Source organism: Opisthocomus hoazin, chromosome 4, assembly GCF_030867145.1.
Source record: "Opisthocomus hoazin isolate bOpiHoa1 chromosome 4, bOpiHoa1.hap1, whole genome shotgun sequence".
NCBI lineage: Eukaryota > Metazoa > Chordata > Aves > Opisthocomiformes > Opisthocomidae > Opisthocomus > Opisthocomus hoazin.
Window position 1 is genome coordinate 87,117,923 of NC_134417.1, and position 25,352 is coordinate 87,143,274.

Below are 25,352 nucleotides of genomic sequence, written 5' to 3' on the forward strand. Positions count from 1 at the left end.
GTAAGCTCTCAGGGCTGGCATCAGGACGTTTTAGGACTTTATTATTACTCTTTACATGCTGTTTTGCAAGACTTTTACCAAGAAGCTGCCTTTCTTTCAGTCTGGTTGGCAGCCGTCTGTCACATATTCCAGCTGGAAGAGCTTTCTGCATTGATTCTTGGCCAGTTTTCTCCCCAGCACCTGACCCTGTTGCTCACCCTTGGAAGTGTGACTTCCTTGGGCTACAGAAGTGGATATGACCTTGACATCTGCTCTTTCTAAGCAGATCTTTTGTATCCCTTCCCTTCGTGATTCCTGCAGGCAGTTACACTCTATCGATAGTTGCTGTTGTCTTCCACACTTCACCAGCACTTTGTGTGAGCTTCTGACTGTGTCCTCATTCACTAGAATAAGAGATATTCCTGCTGTTTGCTTCTGTTTTCTTGACTCTGTAAGCTGATTGCTGAATCAGGAGTAAACAGCACAAATGGGGAAGTCAATTTGACTTAACATAAATTCAAGCCTGTTGATCTTTGTGCTTTCCCCGCAGCGCTGGGTAGGCAGAGAGCTGGGCAGACTGACTGCTTTCTGTGGAAAGTAAATAAGTTGGGCCAAAATGGGGACCTATCAGTTACCAGTTACAAAGGTAAGAACTAGTTTTTTTTCATATTGGTTTTAATTTTATGAGGGACATTCAGTAGAAAATACTGTGATTGCATGGCCAGCGTACCTCTGAGGATTCATCTTTACTGTGCCTTGTGCCTTTCATATGTTATTTCATGCCCTAAGTAGGAACATTATGACTATAACCTCTTCATCAGTTACAGAACACAATCAATTAATGATTTTTTTTGGTTTTGTCTTCTATCTTCAATGCCTAGAATTTCCCCTTGAGCCATTCCTTATCTTCAACTTGCTTTTTATCGTACATGTATCTACTGAGCTTATACGCATATCTAGTGTTAGATTTTGATTTTTCACTTAAGACTCTGAAGCCCATATACTTTGCATAATAAGACATGGTCAAAATTTTAATTGAGAAAAAACTAATAATCTCAATGAAGCTACACTGAATCTCACTAACTATCATCTGTTGGGAGCTCTTTGGATCCAGGGTGGGGAGCACCTTTATGTTCTAAGGTCACGTCTAGACAATTGTTGCTTCTAAAACTCTTCTGATAAGATTTTAGACCATGATCTTAAGAAAAATGATACAGTCATTTTGAGATACTTCAAAACAAAAGTTGTTCCTGACATAAAATTATATTACCATCTGCTTGAGGGTAGGAAGGCTCTGCAGAGGGATCTGGACAGGCTGGATTGATGGGCTGAGATCAGTCATATGAGGTTCAACAAGGCCAAATGCCGGGTCCTGCACTTGGGTCACAACAACCCCATGCAATGCTACAGGCTTGGGGAAGTGCAGCTGGAAAGCTGCCTGGCAGAAAAAGGACCTTGGAGTGTTGGTCGATAGCCAGCTGAACATGAGCCAGCAGTGTGCCCAGGTGGCCAAGAAGGCCAACAGCATCCTGGCTTGGATCAGGAATAGTGTGGCCAGCAGGAGCAGGGCAGTGATCGTGCCCCTGTACTTGGCACTGGTGAGGCTGCACCTCGAGCACTGTGTTCAGTTTTGGGCCCCTCACTACAAGAAGGACAATGAGGGGCTGGAGCGTGTCCAGAGAAGGGCAGTGAGGCTGGTGAGGGGTCTGGAGCACAAGTCTTATGAGGAGCAGCTGAGTGAGCTGGGGCTGTTTAGTCTGTAGAAGAGGAGGCTGAGGGGGGATCTTATTGCTCTCTACAACTACCTGAAAGGAGGTTGTCGGGAGGCAGGTGTTGGTCTCTTCTTCCAGGTAACTAGCAATAGGATGAGAGGAAACAGCCTCAAGCTGCATCAGGAGAGGTTTAGATTGGATATCAGGAAAAATTTCTTTACTGAAAGAGCAGTCAGTCAGTGGAACAGGTTGCCCAGGGAGGTGGTTAGGGTTAGTTTGTTTGGCCAAACTCTTTTCAGTGGTGCCCAGCGACAGGACAAGGGGCAAAGGGCACAAACTGAAGCACAGGAAGTTCCGTCTGAACATGAGGAAGAACTTCTTCCCTCTGAGGGTCACGGAGCACTGGAACAGGCTGCCCAGGGAGGTTGTGGAATCTCCTTCTCTGGAGACATTCAAGACCCGCCTGGAGGAGGTCCTGTGTAGCCTGCTGTAGGTGACCCTGGTTCGGCAGGGGGGTTGGACTAGATGACCCACAGAGGTCCCTTCCAACCCCTACCATTCTGTGTGATTCTGTGTGATTCTGTGTGGTGGAGTCACTGTCCCTGGAGGTGTTTAGAAGACGTGTAGATGTGGCGCTTCGGGACATGGTTTAGTAGGCGTGGTGGTGTTGGGTTGCCGGTTGGAATTGATCTTAGAAGTCTTTTCCAACCTTAATGAAATAATGATTCTATGATTTTATTCTATACCGTAAATCTTCCCTTACTATAATTTTCACCATTTTCTAACACTGTTGGAGAGATATAAAGCTATTCTCCTGTCTTTAGAATCCCACACTGATTTGAAAAATGAAATGTGTTAAATCTGTGCTTGCTACATACTTCTTTTGGAATTCCATCGTTGCTATGGTAATGCGCAATCTGCAGTCTTTAACTGGATATATCCATCGCCATACATATGTCAGAATGATTTGCTAGTAATTATGACCCTTGGTACCTTCATCATTATACACCTCAGTGTAATGTGAAGAGCATTCCTCCTTGTATTGCTCTTTTTCTGCTGAAAACAGAATTAGAAAAGTAGGGCATTGTGTTTGTCTCTTCCTATGGAAGTGGTCTGCTGACAGGCCTTGAAAAGACGGAGGAGTGACTTCAGTTTTGTTTGCAGAGAGCCCAGGCATGCAGGGAAGCCAGGACCTAACATTTCCGTCCTCTTGGCACAGGTCCAGGACACAGACCTCAGATGGTTTTCCTGCCCTGAGGCCAAGTGGTGCAGCAAGGCTTGTAGTGAAACTCTTACGTCTGAGACAGAGCAGCCACATCCAGGCTTCCTACTGGGAATGATCCCTGACCAGTGTTAATTCCTGAACCATGCCTTGGCAGTGTCTTGCAGAGTTGTAGTTAGCCTGAGCCAAAACTCTGCAGAGACGGAACGGTTTAACAATATGGACAGTCATAGGACAGTCCTCAGGCCCATGCCCTGGTGCTGCATGGTTTGCGAGTGTAGATGCAAGTACTGTTTCTGAGCAACCTTTCCAACATGTCACCTTTTTTTCTGGGGAGGTGGCATCTTGGATCTGCATCAATGCACACTTCGCACCTGCTCGTCATGCTTCTCTGCACTCATCACACATGGAGAAGCACAGAAATTTCTGCAGCACCTTGGTTAGACAGAATAGCTAGCTGGGGATAAATAATGCGTTGGCATTGCTGCAAGCAAGACTAATTTGGAAAGACTGTGCTCTTAGTACAAGAGAAATACAATTTATTTATGAAAACAAGGAGAACTTGCCATTCACCTCTCATGCTTTTCTGATGTTTGGATCTTGTTGCACGCATGTTTTTGATATCCATAGGTCCTGCCAGTTTGTGTAGTGTCAGTGTGTATTCTGATCCTCTGGAAGCCATTGTGCAGATGAAGTTTCGTATCATTCTGGGGATTCTTCCTTTTTTATGCACTCCTCTGTCTCATCCATAAATCATCACCTCCACACATAATGTGGTTTCTGGTGCTCTGCTGTTATTAGTTAATACCATGTGGGAAAACATATTTGAATTGTTTTATGCAGGAAAGACTCTTGGTAAGTGCAATTTTGCCTTCCCTAAACAACAGCCTAGCCACTGGCCTTGTGTAGAGGTCAAGTGGAGAAATGCTGCTACAGGTATGTTGTGGGACACCTTGCCACCAATACTTTGCAGCGCAATAAATTTGAAGCTAAACAAGCAAAAACTGTTTTCTTTGAGATCTTACAGACCATCCTGGAACTGACTGCTTATGATTGCTTTTGGAGACCTCACCTCTTTTTACATCTGCACCCCCAAGCAGTACCAGACTGATGTTTTAGGATAGTCTTGCCCACTTTGCTCCAGAAGGAAAGCGCTGTTACTGCCGACTGTACTCTCCGAGGCCCAACACACTCAGTGCCAAGGAATAAATTCTGAGATTATCGCACAGAGTAGGCTCACAGCAAGTGTGTTTGTAATTCTTCAGCTCTCTGAAGTTCACTGGGAAGAGCATGGAAGTATTTTCAGATTTTTACTTCTGAAAAAACTTTTTGTTCTTGTGCCCACACATATCTGGTAGAACTATGCCTCTGCCTCGTTTAAATGCTCTTTTAGCTAATGGACTGCATTACACGTACTGTTGGAAGAGAAAATGAAAAGCAGACTCCTCTTGAAGTCTGTTTGTACTTCTCTGTGTTAATTTGCAGGACTGACAAAAATCACACTATATGGCAAATGAGTATCTTTCCACTGCTTTTGCATACAATCTGCTATATTAAATCTTGATTGAGGTTATCTGTCTAACTTGTAGGCCTATATATGCAAATCAAAACCACTAAGTATTGTGTCTGGCTAACAGCCAGAAAGTCTGAATCACAATCAGTAGAAAATACAAAAGAAATTTTCCTGTATCAGCAAGGAGGAAATTAGATGCTTTATAGGGCATTGTCTATTTTTTCTGTGATTCTTCGGTACTAAGAAAACCTGAGGCTGAACAGCATCATTCCAGTTAATGGAAGTTTTTTTGTATATAGAAACCAATATAAAAAAAAAGATGTTGTTTATCTCAGAAAGTACTTCGGTGATTGGAAGGCTCTCCTGGCTCTCAGAACCAACAGAGGTTATATGAACCTTGAAAAATCAGCTTCAAGGTCTCTTATCAAGCTGTCATGGTTCAAAAAACAAAATGTGGTTTTCATATTTGTACCTAATCAGGTCTCCCAGACACTTACTTTCTATGCAGAGGTGACACTGAGAGTATTATTCTTATTTTACTCTTACACTATAGTGACGCAAATGAGAATCTGAACTTACCTATCACCACAGCCTACAGTACAGCGCTGGCACTAGTGTGAACCACGCAATGTGGTCCAGGTCACATCATCATGCACCCATCTGATTTACTGTGGTTGCATCTGTTCTTGCGGGGTCAGTACAATGGAATGTGAGGGCAGCTGCGGGAGGACTATGGCTGTGGAGCCGCAAAGGTGGAAGATAGTGAGGCAAGTACTGCAGCTGGCAAAACGGGGAGCCGCCTGCCAACCCTTGCACCAGTGCCCACGCCATCCATGCTACATCCATGCTTTCTATGTACCAAATTAATCCATGGCATGGGCCTACTCATTTCAAATGAAGACTTCTGAAACTTTCTGATACCCAGGATCAATTGTCAGACTGCACCGGGTCTGCGACTGAGAGACTTTTAGGAAAGAAAACTCAAAAAACTGCCCCTGCCTTTGGCTGTTTGGAGAGAAATTAGCAGTCAGATTAAATTACAGAAACAGCCTAGAAAGTTCCTATGAAACTGCTTCTCTCTCACTTCCTCTCCTCCACATTATCATCCGGATGAGAAGACATCTCACTGACTCAGAGGGTGAATCAGCGCAGCAGCTCCAGAGTGACCAGAACACCAGCAGAAATGGTGTAAGAGGGAGAGAGCCGTAGGGCTGAATGGCTCAACCAGAGCACGCAGCTTTAAAACAGCACCGTGCGCTGCTGGGCTTCAGGTGATGAGAGAGAATTTGTTTCAGTAACCACTTGGGTACCAGCAGACGTCTGACAGCCTGGAGAGGAAGCACAGCCATCTGACCACACAACCTCTCTCCTTCAGCATAAACACGCTTTGCCTGCTGTTACGTTCCTGGAGACCTTCTAGGGACCAGATGTTCCTCTCTCATTAACCTCATTATCTCACCTTACTTCAGCCAGTTAGGCTTTCCTGGCAGGCTTACAATTTCCCTTTCAAATTTCCCCATGGAAGACCATTTTAATTGCAGTTTTGCTGCAAACAATGCAATTTAGTATCTACAGGTATTTCCTTGTGTTGACAATATTCTACTTGACTTGCAAACTGCTCACTGCACTGTGCTGAGTGTCGGTGTGTACAGGTGAGAGTGCTAGCAGGGGCAGACAGGAGTAGAGGTGCGTGTCCTCTCTGGCCTCTACAGAAAAGGCTTGTGCATAGACTGCTGCATCCTGATACCACATTGTGTTAATAACGTTGTACTGTTGATTAAGTTAAGGAGCCTTATGCAGCAGGGTCAAATTCAATCTATTAAATGTGTTGAACAGAAACCGAACAATCGACTTCATGCCTGCTCAGGAAAGCGAGCGGAAAACTGGAGAACAGAGAAAGATGGAGAACAAAAATGAAAGGATGAGAACAAGACGTAGAATATGAAGGAACAGAGAGAACGAGAGCACAAAGGGACAGGCAGAAGAGGAACTGCAGAGCCCAGCATGGACAAAAAGTAGCATAAGAAGAAAATAAAGAGAAAATTAGCTGTGATGAAGCATTGTAGGTACTGGGATACCAGGTACCAGTAACAGCCAGACAAATTCTTGGGAATCCAGACTTCAACATATATTGATTGTTGAGGATTTTTCTTTAAATACATTTTAATAATTTTAAAAAGGTTTAAGAGTCCTAAGTAAGAATATATGTATACACAAACATAAGAAATAATGTGGTTGATCTGAGAAATTACTATATTTATCCTGGTGTAATATAGGTATTATTTCTAGTAGGAAATTTAGTCCCCAAAAATGGGACTTCCACAGGTTTTAGTGGCTGCAAAATACTTATAGATTGCATGTGTGAAAAATCTATATGAAACGCCCACAGTAAGATTAATATATGTAGTCTGAAAATAGAGAACAATAGTTATTTTCATAGTTTTTTTCTGTAATATGTAAGTACTTGGCAATATTACTAACAACAAATTTTAAAGTATTAGCAAAAAATGGTGGTTTTAATAAAGATTTAAAAACCACCAGCAACTCACATAATTCTCCCCATGCACCACCATTTTTAGACACATTTTTTCACTTAAAGTCTGAAAAAATTCTCTGTATACTGCATGTGAAATTTCAGCACAGAAGTTAGTGATACAGTATTTTACTTAGGGCAGCTACAATCATCACAATCAAGGCTCAAAGCAAAATTTCATGGGTATTTTATAAACTTAGGAATGTACTCTGGGAATTTATCATGGAAAAATTGACTCAACCTGTATTTAAGGAACGACTAGGGCAAGTGCTGCAACGGGGTGTAGTCAAAAATGCACATGCTACTTGTGCTGAGTTACAGGTGTGGCTTGGTAATGGGGAGCACTTAGGTGGTATTAGGGAGAGGCAAAATGGGGCTGGGGTGTTTGAGATCCTCTTCTGCTGCCCCTCCTGAGGGTGCGTGAAATCTCTAAGTACTTAGGGTGATGTCTCATAAGTGTTTTGGTACCCATTTGTGTGTGAAATTAGTGATTTAGATGCTTACAAGTCTCTGGAAACACGATTGTTAGTCAAATTGAGAAGATTTAACGTGGAAGAAATAATTTTAACTTAAAAGTATTTACAATGTTGTTTGTTCCGATGATGGCTGCATTTGTCCCCAAAAGATTAAAAAAAGAAGGATAAAAACATGATGCCTTACTGTCTAAAATAACTGGTGATTCCTTTACTTGATAGCAGGGTCTTATTAACACTTGATTTTATGGGGAGTCAAGCTGCTGAAGTCTAGCAGCTGTAGGAGGATTTTGGCTTTGGTTTTTTTTTAAATGTGTCTCTAATCCTCAGAGTTGCAATGAAATGTTTAAAAATATGACTGGAGGATCAAAGATCATATTTGGGATCTTAGAGGATCAAAGCAGAAAAATAAGAATAACCTCACATTGTGGTATTGTTAAAGATATAAATATGCTTAAGGCAATATTATGAAGGGGGAGAGGCTGGTTCATGGGCTTTTTTTAGGTTTGGGAGTTTGGCCATACTGCCTTTGTGTTACTTCCTAAAATTTACTTTACATTATCCACCATTATTCATATAAGTAAGAACAAGAAGAAAAGGAATGAATTTAGATTTAAAATACTAAATGTGGAGAATAAATTATAATATTGTAGGAAACAATTCTGCACAATTAAGGGGTCGCCACGCCAACGAAGGCGACAAGTGGTGATCTTTAGGCTCAGCATTAAGGAATTGATTATATGTATGGTAGATTTTATTCCACCTCAAATATTTGTTAATTTAATAAAGAACAGCCAGGAGATCTGCTTACTTATGATACCTAGTGCTAAAATCCTTCTAAAGAAATTCTACCTTTTTTTCCCTGATTTTTTTAACTTTCAACACCATACTAGCAATAAAAAATGTCATGACCGGTTTTTGATAGACATGTTTATCAGTAATTTTCTCACTTGTTGGTGCCAGGGGTCAGCCATTCCCATATCCCTTGGCAGCAGCGCGCTGTTGGCAGAAGAGTTTATACGAATGTTGGGGGAAGGCGGGTGTTACCGACCCCACTCCTCTTTCCGGGGGCACTCCCAAGGTGCCCCAGGCAGCGTTTAATGTCTGGAGGAATTCCGCTCCCTCTGTGTGTGCCGTCAATATCCCTTTCTGATCTGGTGACCAGGTTGTTAACCCCTGCTGTCTCATTTCTGGGTCTGTTTCCTTCCATGACGTCCTGTAGGAACCCATAGGACAGATATAGATAACGCTGAAGTACTGTGTTCATATTTTTATTTGATTCTGCACGGTTTTAGAGAAGTGGCTACAGACTTTATACCTGAGCTAGCTTTGCATCATCTGTTGAATCCTGAGACTTCCATAAGGAGGGAAATAAATCTGAATTCTTGTATTTCTGGAAGATACCCATCGCAATCCTGTATGTTTTCACAAGATAAGAAGGTTTTCGTGGAAAACACTTCCCCTTTTCCCCTCAATGCTTATAAATCACTGTTTTATAGAATCCCCTAAGATTTGGTGGAGTTAATTATAGCATAGGCTCTGTGAATGCATACCTGCAGAGCTTGGAACCCAGGGAACATCTGTGTTTGAGTGATGTGATCAAAGCTCTGTGGCTATAACGAGCAGTGCTCCAATTGTCAGATTCAGACGACGTAAAACAGTGCAGAGATTGTCAAGGGAGGAAGAGTCACTCCTGAAAACAAACGCTCGTATTTTGATCCAGAATGCGTGTTTGTCTCTTCGTGTACGAAAGCCACTTGCTGTTTGAAGGCACAAACATCTCTCCCTGCTGTGCAAGTGTCTCGGCCCCGAGAGCCTGCCTGGCAGCGGTTTCGCTCCGTGGCTGCGCGCTCCCGGACAGGTGAAGTGGGCTGTGAGAACTTTTCATTTTCTGATACTCTGTAACGCCCCGAGCCATTGCCGGCAGGCTCTGATCTGCCCCTTTTTGCTCGGCCGGACTTGCCTTCGCCTTTGAAGGCTTTTTGGAGGGAGGGAGCGGAAAAACCCCGTGTTCCAGCGCGGGCCGGGGCCCTCCCGGGCTTGGCGCGGGTCCGCGGGCAGCGGGGGGGCGGCCAGCCCGGCGGCTTTGCCCGGCCCTGGGGCCATCGCGGCAGCCGGGCCGGGCTGCGCAGGGGTGGGCGGCGGGGAGAGACGACCCTCCTCCTCCGGGGCGGCCGGGAGGCGGGGGAGGCTGCCGGGCCCCGCACCCGCGGAGCGCTGCGGGGCTCCCCGCCGGGGGGGAAGCCGCGTCGCGATCGTTCCGCACTTCCTGGCGAGCCGGCCGGGGCTGTTGGCAGCGCCCGGCGCCTCCTCTCTCCCTCCCTCCCTCCTTCCGTGCCTCCCGGCCGCGCTCCGCCGAGCCCCCCGCGGGGCGCGGAGCCGGCCCCCACCGGACACCCGCGCTGGCTCCGCGGCCCGGCCCGGCCCGAGCCCCGCGGCCGCCGGGCTGCCCGGAGCCAAGCCCCAGCGCCTTCCCCTTTTCGGGTGCTTGCGGCGTTTGGGTGGGTTTGGGGTTGTCCCTCCCGGGGAGCCGGCCCGGGCCGGGCGAGGGGAAGGAAACTTTCTTCCCCCCCCCAGGATGCTCCGGATATTTTTAAAAGGGCGGAAGAGTGAGAAGGCGAGCAGCGCAGCTAAGGGCATCTCATGCTCTTGAGAAGATCCCCCCTGACACCTCGCTGCTGGGATTAAAGGCCGGCGCTGGAGAAACTCCTCCCCTTCCCTCTGCTTCTCTTATCCTTCCCCCCCCCCCCCCCCCCCCCGCCTCTTCCTAAGGCTATTAAAAAAAAAAGAAAAGGAAAAAGAAAATAAGGAGCCTGGAATAACTGGGGACGGTGGGGAGAGGTGGCAGAGGAGCCTCCCTCTCCAGATCCATCGCCCGGCACCACGCCTGGGTGAAGGGATGGGAAGCACTGCCATGGACAAGAAGAAAGATGCCTCCAGCAGCAGGAAAAGCTCCAGCCAGAAGAAACTCATGTTGCGAGTGCACATCCCCGTAAGTGGCTCCTTGCTCTTCCTCCCCTTCGGCAGCTGGCGTGGCTTGGGCGCTGGGGCATGTTTTGCTCTGACACGTAGCGCAGCGAAAGGCGGAGAGGTGTTTCCTCTGGAGTTTGGAGGATGCCGGGCTGGGGCATACAGTCCGTGCTACAGGCAAGTCCTCCACATCTGGGGTGCGTTGGAGCAGGGGTGCTGCCCGTGGTCTCTGCCCCCCCGCGCGGTGCTGGGAGCTCAGGGTGCAGCGTCCGTGGCACGGAGCGAGGATAACTCCGGCTGTGTTGCTGCTGCCCTGCCCGGGCTGTGGGTTTGGGTCAGTATGGCTCACCCAGTTCACAGGCAGGCTCACAGCATGGTTTAGCGAGAGGGCTAATGCTGGGCTCAACATCCCCACGTTTGGCTCTGGGAACTGTCCGTGCCTGGCGGCTGAATCAGGGTTTAATCTGACTCTTCCCTCTTTCGAGACTAATCCACCTCTGAATTTCCCAGGGCTGGGGAACCCAGAGCTCGCTCAGGTTTGGACACGAGCAGTCTGTTTATTGCCGAAAGCGCGGGGACAGTTGTATTGCCATGGTGGAGCAGACTACTGAGCCGTGCAGTCTGCTCACTGACTCTGTTTCGTTTTGTATAGTCACACTAGAAAGAAGCATGCAAGAATAACCAGAGTGTATAGACACAGAATAATCTCATACCAAAAGTTTCTCTCTGCTCCCGGTGACTACTAAAAGGCTGGCTGGCTCTGTCTGCAGAGTTTACATGCCTTTCAAAGTTTTGATTATTGTTTTTCTTTACTGTTAGGATGTTCTTGTTATGTATGTAACTGCTTTTTATTCTCAGTCTCGATGTGCTTTTGGTTTCAGTGCTTCTGGCAAGAAATGACAGAGTCCCTGCATCTTTTTCTGTGCGATCTGTTTTGTTGTTTTTTGGTGGTTTTTTTTTTTAAATCTTATTATATAAAAATGGGAAACAGTCCTATAAGTGTCTCTGCCAGGCCACCAGGGAGCAAAAAGATGTTTCTGGTTCTATGTTTTTCCTTTGTTTTAGGGAAGAATAAGAAGTCAAAGCAAATTTATTAGGTGTCTTGAGCGTGCGGATTAAAATGGAGGAGAAATACATGGCTCTTCTGCAGAATTCATTTTTCTCCAGAGAGGAATGCAAGCCCAGGAGCCTAAGCCAAACTTCTGGAGCTTGGAGTGCATTCAGTACTGGGAGAAAAGGGTCTGTTTCTGCTGACATGGGTGTCGCCTATGCATTTGTGGCTGGAGTTTTTAGGCAATAATCTCTGCCATGTTACCAGTAGTACTTCACAACAGGGATGTAAAATACCAAGAAAATGAAATGTACTACACCAAAGTGCCACTCACCCTGTGCACCTTAGTCCTTTCCACCCTGCCTGCTACATTGCCTCTGCCATCTCTTTCTGTAGCCGCCCCCCCGCCCCCCGACTCAGTCTAGCCAGGAGCTTCTGCGCAGCTGGATCTCGAGCTCTGCTCTGAGAAGCTGCATTTTCTGCCTGCTGAAGAGCTGTAGGTAGTTCAGGAGACGCTGTGGTTGCTGCAGGATTTTGCAGGAACCATCTGGTGCTTTTGAAATACCTTCTGACCACCAGAAAAGTCTGACCACGCCAGTACTTACAGCAATTTTCCCCATTTTATAATTGTGAAGCTAAGGTGGAAAAACTGCCTAAGTAACTTGTTCGCACTTCAGCATTATTGACTGAAGAAGGCTCATGCTTTTTCCTAATTGCCTCCCTAAGCCCGCAGACAACCTTTCTTCATGAGTGTTGCCTTAGTTCTGTCTTGGATGGAACATCATTAGTAATGGGCCATAATTTTTAGTGTTCATTAATCTCTTGGCTTCTTTGCTATGCAGTTTGTCACCTAGGTAGTGGTAGGTATTCAGATACAAGCTGCAAGTGCCTGATACTGCACTGAAGTTGACACGAGTTTTGTTGTTCACCCGGTCGGAAGCAATTCAAGATTTGGCAATGAGATAACATCTTCCACCGCTCCTCTCCATCCCAAAATACGATCCTTCTGTTCCATTCTGCGTCATTCTAGCATTCCTGAAATGGTCTGTTGGGCCCAGGGTCTTTCAGGTTGTACTCACATTTTTGGTGGTTTTCTGTTATCTGGCAGAGTTTAAATGTGACTGTGCTGTAAGAAAGAATATTTTTCTCATTCTCCTCATTTGACAGTGGAATCTGCATTTGAAAAGATCCATTTAGACTGGTTTTTTTTTCTCTTTCATAACGTTTTCTTGGCTGTTGTTTTGAAGCATCGTTCCTATTATTTCAGTGGCGCCTGTCAGTGTAGCTGTAGTTGTTGAGGGAGCTTTCACCAGACAGTAATTTTTATTTTGTTCATCCTCTTCTTTGTTTTGCTGTGAGATCATATTTATTGCTGAGACATGTAATTCTTGCTCATTGAGATTTTCAAATTAGGAACAAGAGAAGGACTAACAAGGTCTGAGTAGGAGGGGAGAGAGGAGTTAATTCTGGAAGAGAAAGCAGTGGGACTGAAAGGTACTGTTGTGATGCAGGCTATCCCAGAAAGTATTTGTTAGTCACATAGAAATGCTGACTGAGAAAGTAATGGCAAATATTGTGGAAAAAAAAGGGCTAATAATGCAAAATATGCTACCATTAGGTTAGAGGATTGTGGAATAATAGGTATGTCTGAAAAGAAAGTTGTGTGCTTTTCTTCCCTCTCCCACATATTTTTATTTTTTGGGTTTGCCGGTGACAGTGGGAAAAAATGGATCAGTTTGAGAAAGCTTGTTTTGTGTCTTGCAACACTCCAGGGCATTTCTCAGGTACATGTTTCTCAAGCAAGAACAAGCCATGATACAGAAACTCTGGAAACACTCTGTTTTCACTTCCTTTCTGTGCTCAATCTCCTTCGACGCGAGTGGGTGGTGCCCAACCCTTGCTTCTGGGAATAGCGGTAGACCACGAAGTTGCTGCCGGTTGGGTTTACTTGCTGCTCTCCACTTGTCGTTCAGTAGCCAAGAGTAAAGTGGGGGGCACTGTATTCTGTTAGCATGGCAGAGAAGTATTTGCTAAATTGCTGGACTGATTGAACAACTTTTTGTTTTGTTTGTTTGTTGTTTTCTTTGCAAATACACAACTGACTAACAAACCAGTAATTTAGATGGACCATAATATGATTGCAGGAGCCTTTGCAAAGTAGAGGTCGCATCAGCCTCCATTTTTCCCGGCAGCACATTCTGAAGTCTTGAACTTACAGATGCCTAAATGGAAATTTCTAGTCCAAATATCTTTGAAAGCTGCTACAGATTTGAATAGAAACCTTTGCTCTCTAGATGCATCACATGATGTAATATGAGGACATTAGTGTCATAAAATTCCCTTTTAAGCCATTAGAAGTTAATGCTTGCACATTGCTTTGAACATTTTAAAAACTCTGTTCTAAGATGGGATGCAATTGTCTGCTGAGTAGGAGCTCACAGCAGTGAGAAGAGTATGTTCTTCTGTCATCTTGCAAAATCGATCTGTTCTAATGGTAATGTTGCCATCATAGTCCTGTGTTGCTGCAAGAAAAAAAGAGAGATTCTGCTCTTGCTTACTTTGAATTTCATCTGGGATATTTCAGTCAGTGCCAGCAAAGTTATGTTGTATTTACACGAGCACAACTGAGCGCAGAACCTGTCTCCAGAGCTTCACCATGGCAAGCACCTGCTGCTCCCAGCAGGTGGAAATTGCAGAACCTTGGTACTTCCTTGGATTTTTCCCAAATTTTTTTCACAATAAGGATGAAAATAACATCTGCAAATGAATATAAAAGCATCTTTCAGTTCAGTGAAGTGGCTGTTGCCCCTGATACTTCAGCCCTGACGACAGAGTTGATGCACCAGAAGGATGCTCTTGGAGATAACAATCCTTTTGTTTTCAATGTCACACCAACAAATCTCTGCACGCTTTCTCCCATTTCTTTGTTAACCTCTATGATTTTGAACAGACTCCTCAATGCACAATTTTATTGCTGTTTCCAGGCCTGTTGTTATGCTGGGATGCCAGGCTGAAACATCAGATGATTTAAATACTTCTAACCCGATAGATAACAATGATGATCTGACAGCTAATGTTGGCTCAGGCTCTGCCCCTCCATCTTGCTTTCCACACTTGCAAAGTCATTAATGGCTGCATGCCCAGTAAATCACTGTGAAATGATTTTGTTCTGTCACACAAGGGTGCTTCTTGTCTCCCGGTAATTGCTGGGTGGGGTGATGAGAACAGCACTTCAGTCTAGGGATCACTTGAGGAATCAGAGAATCATAGGTTGGAAAAGACCTCTAAGATCATCAAGTCTAACCAGCAACCCAACAGCACCATGCCTACTATACCATATCCCAAAGTGCCACATCTACACGTTTTTTAAACACCTCCAGGGATGGTGACACAAACACCTCCCTGGGCAGCCTGTTCCAATGCCTGACCACTCCTTCAGTAAAGAAATTTTTCCTTATATCTAATCTAAACCTCCCCTGACGCAACTTGAGGCCATTGCCTCTTGAAGTGCAGAAAGAAACTTCACAACTCACGGAGACTTATAAAGTAGGTATGTTTATTGCAGCACTGGGTGCAAGGGGGATCGCTCCTATCGCTAGTTACCTGGGAGAAGAGACCAACACCTGCCTTGCTACAACCTCCTTTCAGGTAGATGTAGAGAGCAATAAGGTCCCCCCTCAGCCTCCTCTTCTCCACACTAAACAGCCCCAGCTCCCTCAGCCGCTCCTCATCAGACTTGTGCTCCAGACTCCTCACCAGCCTCACTGCCCTTCTCTGGACACGCTCCAGCACCTGAATGTCCTTCTTGTAGTGAGGAGCCCAAAACTGAACACAGTACTCGAGGTGCAGCCTCACCAGTGCCGAGTACAGGGGAACAATCACTGCCCTACTCCTGCTGGCCACACTATTCCTGATCCAAGCCAGGATGCCGTTGGCCTTCTTGGCCACCTGGGCACATTGCTGGCTCATGTTCAGCTGGCTGTTGACCAGCTTGGGGTGTTTCCTTTTCTGCTGGGCAGCTCTCCAGCCACTCCTCCCCAAGCCTGTGGCATTGCATGGGGTTGTTCTGACCCAAGTGCAGGACCCGGCATTTGGCCTTGTTGAAACTCATACAGTTCCTCGGCCCATCGATCCAGTCTGTCCAGATCCCTCTGCAGAGCCTTGTACCCTCGAGCAGATCGACACTCCCGCCCAGCTGGGTGTCATCTGCAAACTTACTGAGGAACACTCAGTCCCGTCATCCAGATCATTGATGAAGATGTTTTAACAAGACTGGACCCAAAACTGAGCCCTGGGGAACACCACTCGTGACCAGCCACCAGCTGGATTAAAATCCCTTCACTACCACTCTCTGCGCTTGGCCATTCAGCCAGTTTTTTATCCAGCAACAAGTGCACCCATCCAAACCATGGAAGCTGCAGATGAGGAATAAGCTGGTCAATTCTTTCAAAGGAGATGAGGGAATCGGCTTCCCATGTGATCTAGTAATGAAAAAAATGTTTGTTTTCTTGGGAAAAGGAGGTGGGGGGAGAGGGAGACAGAGGAGAGAGAAATGTTTCCCAAAAATTAAATGTGCAACTGTCCTCCCCCTTGCTCTCGTAGGGCAGACTCTGAGTTGTCCTGAGCCTCTGTGGCCTTGAAGTCTAAGTTTGGATTCCTCCCTAACGGGCTGATATATTAAGGATCTAAAAGGGCAAGTGGTATTTGCTCAGGAGTGTTGAGATTGCATTTTGAATCTATCTGAAGGAAAAAAGAAAGGATTCATGTTTGCGGTAATAATAGCTGCTGCTGTAATTAAAGAAGCTCTTAGTGTTTTTGTTTTAAAGCATAACACAAACTGTGTCTTATTACTAAACAAATTATTGAAAAGTACTGCTTCTTTAAAACATTGCCTTTTCTATAGGGGATGGTCTCATCCAATCTCATTTATTTATACCTCTGAGCCTGTGAGGACTGTGCGCTCAGAGGGATGTGAATATCCTTGGAGGAATAAGTCATAAATGTGGAAGGAACCTCACAGAAACGTGGATGGTGAGACTTCTAGCCTCAGGGAAGGTTACTTACACCCTGCTTGTACTGGGAATTATTGAAACAGAATAAAAAGTCATTCTCCTAGAGGGATCAGGAGTGATGTAGAAAGCAGTGATCTTCACCTCGGAGGTTCCAGTGCCTGTTCACAGACCTGCCAGCTCCAACTTACACCCAGTTTCACCGGGGCATCGTGCTGCTTTCAAGGAAGCTGCTCAGATGTGACTGAAAGCAGAATTTGATCATGAAGACAGGATTCAACAATCATTTTGTTGATGGTGTAAGAACAGTCATGGAATTAGGTTGGTGTGCCTATGTGCTGGCTTGGCAGGGCTAATGGGAGTAGAAAGGAGCCAAAACTGTGTCAGCATGGCTGTTGATAGACCAAATTATGCACATTTATCTTGAGTGAGGTACCACATATAATTCTCCCTTTGCAGAAGAGCCAAATTCATGTCAAAAGGCATCCGGTGCACAGGGAGTGATGAAAGAGCAGAGCTGGTTACAAGAGAAATGAAGCATCAAGGAAGACATCAGTAGCAGACAGGAGATGTCACAGAATATGTCTGTGTGGCGTGGAAATAGCCCTGTTGTGGGTTACATTACCCTAGACTGGTCATCAGGCTTTGACAATTCACCTGCTTTCAGGGCCTGATCTGGTTGCAGAGGACTGCTGTCTCAATTTTCTACTGTTGTTTGCACTGTAGATATGCTGGAGGAAGTGTTATGGCCTAACAAATAGCGAGAGATATGCATGCCTTCAAAGATGAAAAGAAAAAGCAGTCTGAATGTATCTTGAATGGAGTATGTTTTTTCTCTTGGAAAGGAGAACTTATGTATACACATGCATATAAGATGCCATCAATAAATCTAAAATATTATTGATGCCTTGGTGATATAGTGCTATGCTACTACTGAACTATTTCTAGTACGAGCAGTGAGTTGAAACAGTGACGTATATGATGTATATGACAATTTCTGCTATAGAATTATTACTGTGTTTATTCTTTAGGTAGTTGTAGAAACTGGAATATAATGCTTCAGTTTAGTGTTTGCTTCTGTAATAGTGTCTCTTAAATTACTTGCATATAGCTACATGTGAAATCTTTAAAGCATGAAAGCATTATTTACGCGGTAGAGAACCAAAACATAACATGGTACTTCAGTTTTTGACATTGAGGATTCATAGAATGGTGTGTAGCATCCTTGAAATTTTCATATAATTTAGCATGACAGTAAATTACATTATGTGAGCTTGACTTAGTGGGATGCATAGCAAATGCATTGCAGTATGTGTTTCGTGGTTGTCATTTACATCACACACCGTGATTGTTCAGACCTTATGGTCATTATTGCAAAGGGTGCCTGTGACGACCTGCTCCTAAATCAGAACCTATGTCATAAGATGAAGACTTAATCTGTTTTTGACTTAATATGCCTTTTTTAAGCTGCTGGAGAACATATTCATAGATCTGGAGTTTCATTAGGAGGAAGTGTGTGCATTATAAGCGTTCTCTGCTGTGTTATGAAGCCTTTATCATAATTTATTCACAACAAGCACTGTGCAATTTTCAGTCATCTTTCCATGTCAGTAATGGTGCTGGAACAATGAAAATAAGAAAATATTCTGCTTCTGCAAGATGAAGAAAGAAAAGCTGTCTGAGGGGTCGAAGTGCTGGCTTACAGCTCTACAAAACACAGGATTTTCCTGCTCAGTTACAAGTTGTCTTTTATGAATGACTGAAGTTTGGATCTGGTTTAAGGAAGCTACGTGCCTGTTGATTCCTTTAGAAAAGTCTGCAAACATGTTTTCGATGGAATTACAGAAATCAATACTTGGTGAGCTAGATTAGGGGTAAAATTTGAATCCAAGCATGAAGAAACATTTTAATGAAGACAAGCTCTTCATAGAAATGGTATAGCTGTAAGGCTGTGATGGACTAAACAGATGCCATTAGCATTGCCTATAACCTGCCTAGCAGAAGAAATGGATTGTTACCTGCATGCCTCTTGTTTTGAAAGGACTCTACATGGAAATCGGGAAAGACTCCTGGAATTATGCACAGAATCCTGAAATGTATCACGACGACTCTATTTTTGCTACCTAGACATAATCTTTGACAAGTTTCCACAGATTCAGGACTGCTCTATACCTTTAAATAGTTGTGGATTTACTATGTTTGCTAAGCCTGTGTTGTCTTGCTTTTGGTGATGTGGCCTTTAAAAGGTGTAACTGCTAACAAGTGTTTTTACAGAATCATGGAATAGTTGAGGTTCGGAGAGACCTCTGGAGAGTGTCTAGTCCAATCCTCCTGCTGACCCTGAAGTCAGCTAGAGCAGGTTGCTCAGGACTGTGTCCCATCAGCTTTTGACTGTCTCTGGGGATGGAGACTGTACAACTTCATTGCTCTGAAGGAATGCATTTTGGCACGTGAAAGCTCCTTGAGACTACATATTGTTCAGCCACTACACAGGCACATTGAATTTAACTCCACAGTTGGTTGGATGTTGTCCCAAATGCATAGTGTCCACCTGGGGAGTCAAACTGGATTTGGCTGTGTAGTGTAGAGACTTCTGGGAAAAGCATTCTCTGAGATGGGAGTTGAAACTGGAGGCACAACAGTCCCAACAAGGCTCGTGGAAGAAAGTGGTAAGGAAGAGATAAAAAAAGGTGCTTAGTCAGTGTTATCACAATATGTATGGGAGTTTGCCAACTTCTCAGTAAAGCATTGCATCTTCTGGAATGTAGTTTTCATCATGTGTTGTCATTCCTTTTGCATAAATTAATTAGAGGAGGATTTACTGTTACTGAGTATTAATCATGGCTTCTGTGTTGGAAGTATGATCTAAACCAAGAGGCATGAGGAAAGACAGTTCAGGGATAAGAGCACTAAATCATCACCTAGCTGTCTGAATCTCTTATCTGTTGTGTTGCCTGAGGTTGGGCAGAGGAGAGTCCTTGCTGTAAGCTTTGCATTGCTGAATGGCTGAAGCTTGAGGCCCGCAAAAAATAGATTTTTAAAGTATCCGTGTGCTGCAGTGAAACACTGAACATCAGTGGGATGTTCTTTCCATCCATGACTGAATGCTGTTGAGTTAGATGTCTATGCGTGCAGAAGGGTACACATGTTAGTAAAGACAAACTCTCTGAAGAATTAAAAGCTTTGATGGATGTTATAGATGGGAGAGAGGTGAGAGGAAACAATGTTGTTGCAGTACTGATATTCAAGTAGGTGGTTGGAGTTTAAGTGACTTGCCCTATGTTGTAGAGGAGTGTGACAGCTGGACTCACGTAGTCCTGAGACCTAGTTCACTTAACCATAAGTCCAACGTTCTTCCTATGGCATTTGTCCCGTAACGATCCATGTACAGGCTCAACCTAAGTCAGCTGTGATAGAAAGTATTTTTCCTTTTGCTTTTTGAAAACACAAGTGAAGTGAAAGGATTCCAGCCTGTTGTCTACAGATAGTTGTGTTGTGTCCTAAAATAGCACTGTTAGGACTCTTTTGGCAGTCTTGATCAGGAAGACCGAGGATTAAGGATATTCGATAAATTAGAGGAAACTATATTAACTTCCAGCATCAAAAGTGGTACTTCAATGAGTGTGCCTAGTTATCACACCCTCCATGTGGTTCATGGGTTCATGTGGTTATTGAAAGTTGTGAAACGTTAGTCTTTTTTTTTTTTTTCTGAATAGCTGGTGGCACATCACTTGCAGAGTTCTTGAAACAAGACATCTGCAGCCATTTAGCACGTAGTCATCTGTAAACCCAAGCAGATGGAGTTTGGGACATCCAAAACAGCCCGTTACCAGCCACATTCAACCTGCAGCACCCTCCAAAGAGTTTGCAGGGATCCTGTCTCTGTTCCTGCACTCCACTGACTTGTCCTTCCAGTTGCTGGAGCTGAGCATTCCCCAGTACTGCTGCCAGCTAGTGCAGGGGAGAGAATACCAGCATGGTCTCAACACTGTTCTTCTTGGATATGCCTTCCACTAATGCTAGATCAACTCTGCATTTTTGTGGGAAAATGCAGAGCTTCTGCCATCTGAAAAGTTGAGCCAACATTATGCATAAACATAAGATTTATAGCCTGAAATGAATGGGAGGTAGAAGATGTTATTCAGATTTTCTCTTTGCCTTTTTATTTAGCTAGTTGATGTTAAAGGTAAATACTAATTTAATACACTTCTTCTAGTTGGGTGAAGATTAAATATACATTTTCCTTATATTTGTTATATTTTTAAGAATGACTATGCACTCTAAGCTATGCAGAGGCAGGAGGGTACATGCCATCATTTTTCTTTATAAAGTAATACCAGTAATTCAAAAATGGCAATTACTTCAATTCTTTTTTCTGTATTGTGTACTTCGAGTTTTGGCTCCGTTCATTGTGACAGACCTGAGGCATCATCAGTTGGCATGCGAAAGTTGCTGTTAAATGAACTCTTCTGATTTTCAGCTACAAAACACTAGTCAGTAAAAGAGGAAACATACCTTACTTAACCATGTACAGTAGTGGGCTAGTCTCCATCACTTTGTAAGGCAAAAATGTTTTTCACCCAGTATTCATCAGCTGGACTGGTGAACCTCACCCAGTAGTTACCAAGGCAAAGCAAGGTGCTGTTCACCAGGTGGCTTTATTAGCAGACTATGTGCGTCCTCCTATCCCACCACAATACTGAATGAAATGGGTTGCCTTACAATGCCTTCTTAGTTAGCCAACATGTTTTATTTTCATGATGTACATTGTCAGATAAAATGAGGGGTAACTTGGTAAGCCTTGGTAGCTCATTCACTTTAGATGTCCATCTGTGTATAATCTGAGATCCAAAAATCTGAGAGCAACAGATGACTCAAGTTTACTTGAAATGCCATTCACAAGATTAATCCCTGAGGAAAAAAAAAGGTGCTAAAAAGCCTAGCAGTTCAGAGAGATGGGATTTTCAAAAGAATTTAGGCACGTTAGGTCCCTTTGCAGTATTTGAAGATCCTACTAGTCCACTTGCATCAAGATGTCCTTAAATACATTTGAAAATTGATCTTTACATCTTTCAAGCTTTCAAGATGCCATTCTTCCCCCTCTGCTATTTACAAGCGTATTACAACCCAGAAGCTGATTTTCCTACCTTTCCACTGCCAATAACATTCTCTTGCACCTGGTAACTAAAATAGAGAAAAACCCCCACAAAAACCCAAGTCAGAAGCTTGTTTTTTATGAAACAGAGATTGAAAGTAGTACTAGGAAGTAATTTGGGAAGAGATAAATAGCAGCTCTTCTCTTGATGATAAAGACTGAAACTAATGCTGATACTTAGTGCAGCGCAATCCGTTGTGACGCATGATAAAGTCTATGTACGACCTTACGTTTGACTGAGTGACCAAGTAGTAGATATGATAAAGACTTCGGAAATAAATTCCTTTTCTGTTCCCTTCAACTTTTCAATGTAACTTGAGGAAAGGCTGCAATCAGGTAAAATTTGAGAGGATTTATTTATTTATGTTTTTTATCTGTGTAATCTTTTAAAGTTTTGCAAACTACTGTAGGCTTTTAATGTGTTTAGACTCAGGGTGGACAGTTATTTCAAACTTATTTTCAAATAGAAATGTTTCAAAAGGAAAAATGTATTTCACTGCCATAATCTGCATATACTTCTTGTCAGCATGTTTATGAAGCAGAAATATTTGGGTTTAAAGGTATTTGGAGTTCTGCACGTTAGTGTCAATATTGCTTTGTGGGCTGCTGCTTGTTGAGGTTGCTGGAAAGAGACAAGAGGACACAGGGGAGCTCCTCAGGTTGTGAGAAGCTGATGGGGTAACCAACTTAGTCTTTGAAATTTCTCTATATGTATCAGTTGTAAAACAAGCTTTTAGCTTTGACTGTATTTGGGTTGAAGTTATTGAGGAAGAGGCACACACGTAAAAGCGAAGGCTGGTAATATCAATGGCAGTGATCAGTATACGCACTTTAATGGATGAGAGTTGGAATGCACAGGCTGAGCATCTGGGGACATGTGTCTGGGGATCACCTTCTCTTGGAGGAACAGTAAAATCTAATTTCTCTGGACTTTAGCAACGAAATGTTAAGTATACACTCCAAGGAAACACCTGTTTTCAGAGATGATATTTCTAAGAGTTCATTTCCAGAGAGCAGTAGGTACCTTTGATTATGTTTCATGGTCTTGAATGTTCTGTGCACTTGACTAGATTAATTTAAAAAACATGTAAGCACACAAGTGCAAAGCCTGTGTGTGTGAAGGGAAGCTGCCCTGTGTGCAGTTGTTTATTATAAAATGAATATATTCAGTGTGTATGTACAAGCTGGCAAATTGCTCATGTTGCAGAGAAATGAACTGTGATGGAAAATGCAATCGATATTTAATTATTTCAGAAAAAAGACACATATATATGCTCTGTTTGATGTTAAAACATCTGTAATTATTTCCTAGCTGTACTAGAAATTATGTGCTGTATTATTTTTGATTTCATATCCTGTGTTTTAGTGTCACAAAACAAACAGAACAACAAGCTCATGTTGTGTCTTGACCTGTTTTTATTTCTGGTGGAGTTTAGGTTTTTTTGGTTTACAAGACTAAGTAATTTGAAGTCCAGTCACCTGCGGTATTGTGCTAAGAGATCAATGCGTATTAATTTGAGTTCCTGCTGTCCCAGATAGTTGTAACCAGGACTTTCTTCTTCCTTGTCGCTGTCTGCTTCCCTGCATATGGCCACTGCTGTAAAAGGCCTCCAAGTCATGTCATGTCAAATAATGCATGGTCTTCAGAGCTCACTGGGGGAGAGAAAAGTCTGGGAACACTGTGAACAGGCACAGCCAGGCACTTCCACTAATTGTTGATGTGGATGATGGAACACAAAAGCAGAAGGAGGGAGGGGGGAATGGAAATGTGTCTTGATGTGGAAACGACTATGTAAAAACAAATATGCCTGGGCTTGCTCGTTGGGAATGTACATGTTGCACAGGAGAACTCCCACAACAGGAATCCTCTGCTTTAGTCTGCCCTGCCAGATAATTGTAGAAGGTTTCTTTTTTTTATTTATTTACCTCTAGAGGCTTTCTTGGCTCTTGGGGGGTGTGGACTTCAGCAACCATGAATCGTAACAAGTAGTGGCAGTTTACTGCTGAGCTAGCTTGAAGGTAATTTTTGGTTCTAGTTATTTGGTATTGCCTAAATACTGGGAATGGGAAATTTAAATGAATTAATTATAAATGTAACATCCTAGTTGCATTTCAAAATATATTTTGCTGAAGTGGAGTTAAACATCTAAGTGACTCTTCCATACTGTGTCCTCTAACCGAAAGCAGGCTGAAATGCTTTGCAGATCAATTATATAGAATAAATAAAATAGAATTAAATGACATAATTGGGGTTTTTTATTGATAATGAAAAACAGAATTTCCTCTCAAAAACTGTTGTGGTGAAATACCTGCACTGTATTTTGCTTAAACTCTGAAACAAATCAGGTAAAGGCAGCAAAAGGGATGACCATTTGGTAGGATGAGCCTGAAAATGGAACGTTTATCCTGTAGGATGGGAGCTATATGAAATTATGGGCAACTGAAAATGAAGTTAGTAAAGTTAGTGAGATTCATGAAGTAAAATGAGTAGATTTATACTTTATTACACAATGGAACTTCAGCTACACGGGGAAGCTACCATCCCATGCTGGGATTCATCATCCCTTGGAGATGAAAGGACTCTTCCACCAAGGAAATGGATAACATGAGCGATACACAGGGCACTTGCATGTTCATCTGTGCCTGAAAGATCATCATACTTATGCTGAAAAGTAGCTATTTCTGCAGTGAAATGCAACAGCTGCAATTAGTAATCAGCATGATGCAACACAATTGGTAAAAATCCAAATGCTTACTTTATCCATTTACTAAATGAATCACAAATGTCTAACTGAACCGAGAACTATTATGGAGGCAAGAGGAAAGGGAATAGCCAGCAGAAACACCAATTTGTTGATTATGTAATGGCACTATCATTAGTAACTTAATTATGCCAATGCAATTGCTTTTTCTCCAAGACAGATACTTGTTCCTACCAGGGCTGATTGATCTTGAAAAGCAATCTGATTATGCCAGAGTGTGTTTTAAATGGAAAATGATAATAGAGTTAAGGAAGATGGAAAACTATTTACCAGTAGAAATATGAGTGCTGATAGCATTGCAGAAAAGTGAAAATGAAGAAAGATAGAATGTTTTATGCATGATGTCAGATTTATCCTGTCAAAACTGTGTAAATTCAGTGCTGTGAAACTTATAACGAGGACAGTCCTGAAGACTGATAGTGGCTCAGAGCGCAAATGAAGTTCATCATATAGAATTCCTCACAACGGTCCATTGTAGTGCTTCTATTTTGACAGGAAGGATTGGCCTTCCAGCAGTTACCACTGAAGATATTTATCATTGTAGTGTGGAAATCTGACTTCCTGGCACTGGGCTGGGAACGTCATTTCACAGCGATCTCCGAAACATCTTTGCTGACTAAGACTAATTTTGAGCATGTTGCCAAAAGATTTTAGTTTCTCGGTCTTCTTCCCAGTCTTCTAGTTTTCACATCAGATTTCTCTTAATTATGCATTACTATTTTTGCAATCATGTAATTTCCGAAAGCCACTGTAACCTCCATGCAAATAGTATTCTCTTAGCAGTATCCCGGCCAGCCAAAAGCACTAGCTGCTATCTCTAGATACAGTTTCTAAAACCCACCACAGTCACAAAATACAAAGACCACAAAAATCAGTCTCGTAGAGTTCCATGTTGGGTCTTTATGGAAAGGATTTTTACTTTTGTTTACATCCCTGAGACGTGGGAAGATGGGTATCATTTTTTTTCAGAAAT

General features: G+C 43.3%; 1 protein-coding gene across 2 annotated transcripts in view; it reads left to right on the forward strand.

Annotated features, from left to right (window-relative positions):
* Positions 1 to 580: 580 nt before the first annotated feature.
* Positions 581 to 25,352, forward strand: part of PRKAG2 (protein kinase AMP-activated non-catalytic subunit gamma 2) — a 246,284-nt gene continuing 221,512 nt past the window's right edge. Inside the window, exon 1 of one of the 2 annotated variants that reach the window (XM_075419811.1) lies at positions 581 to 625. In XM_075419811.1, coding sequence (XP_075275926.1) covers positions 596 to 625 — 30 coding nt within the window. In that variant the 5' untranslated portion in view covers positions 581 to 595. Of the gene's footprint in view, positions 626 to 10,195; positions 10,425 to 25,352 lie in introns of those variants that run through there. The other variant, XM_075419807.1, reaches the window with a different exon arrangement.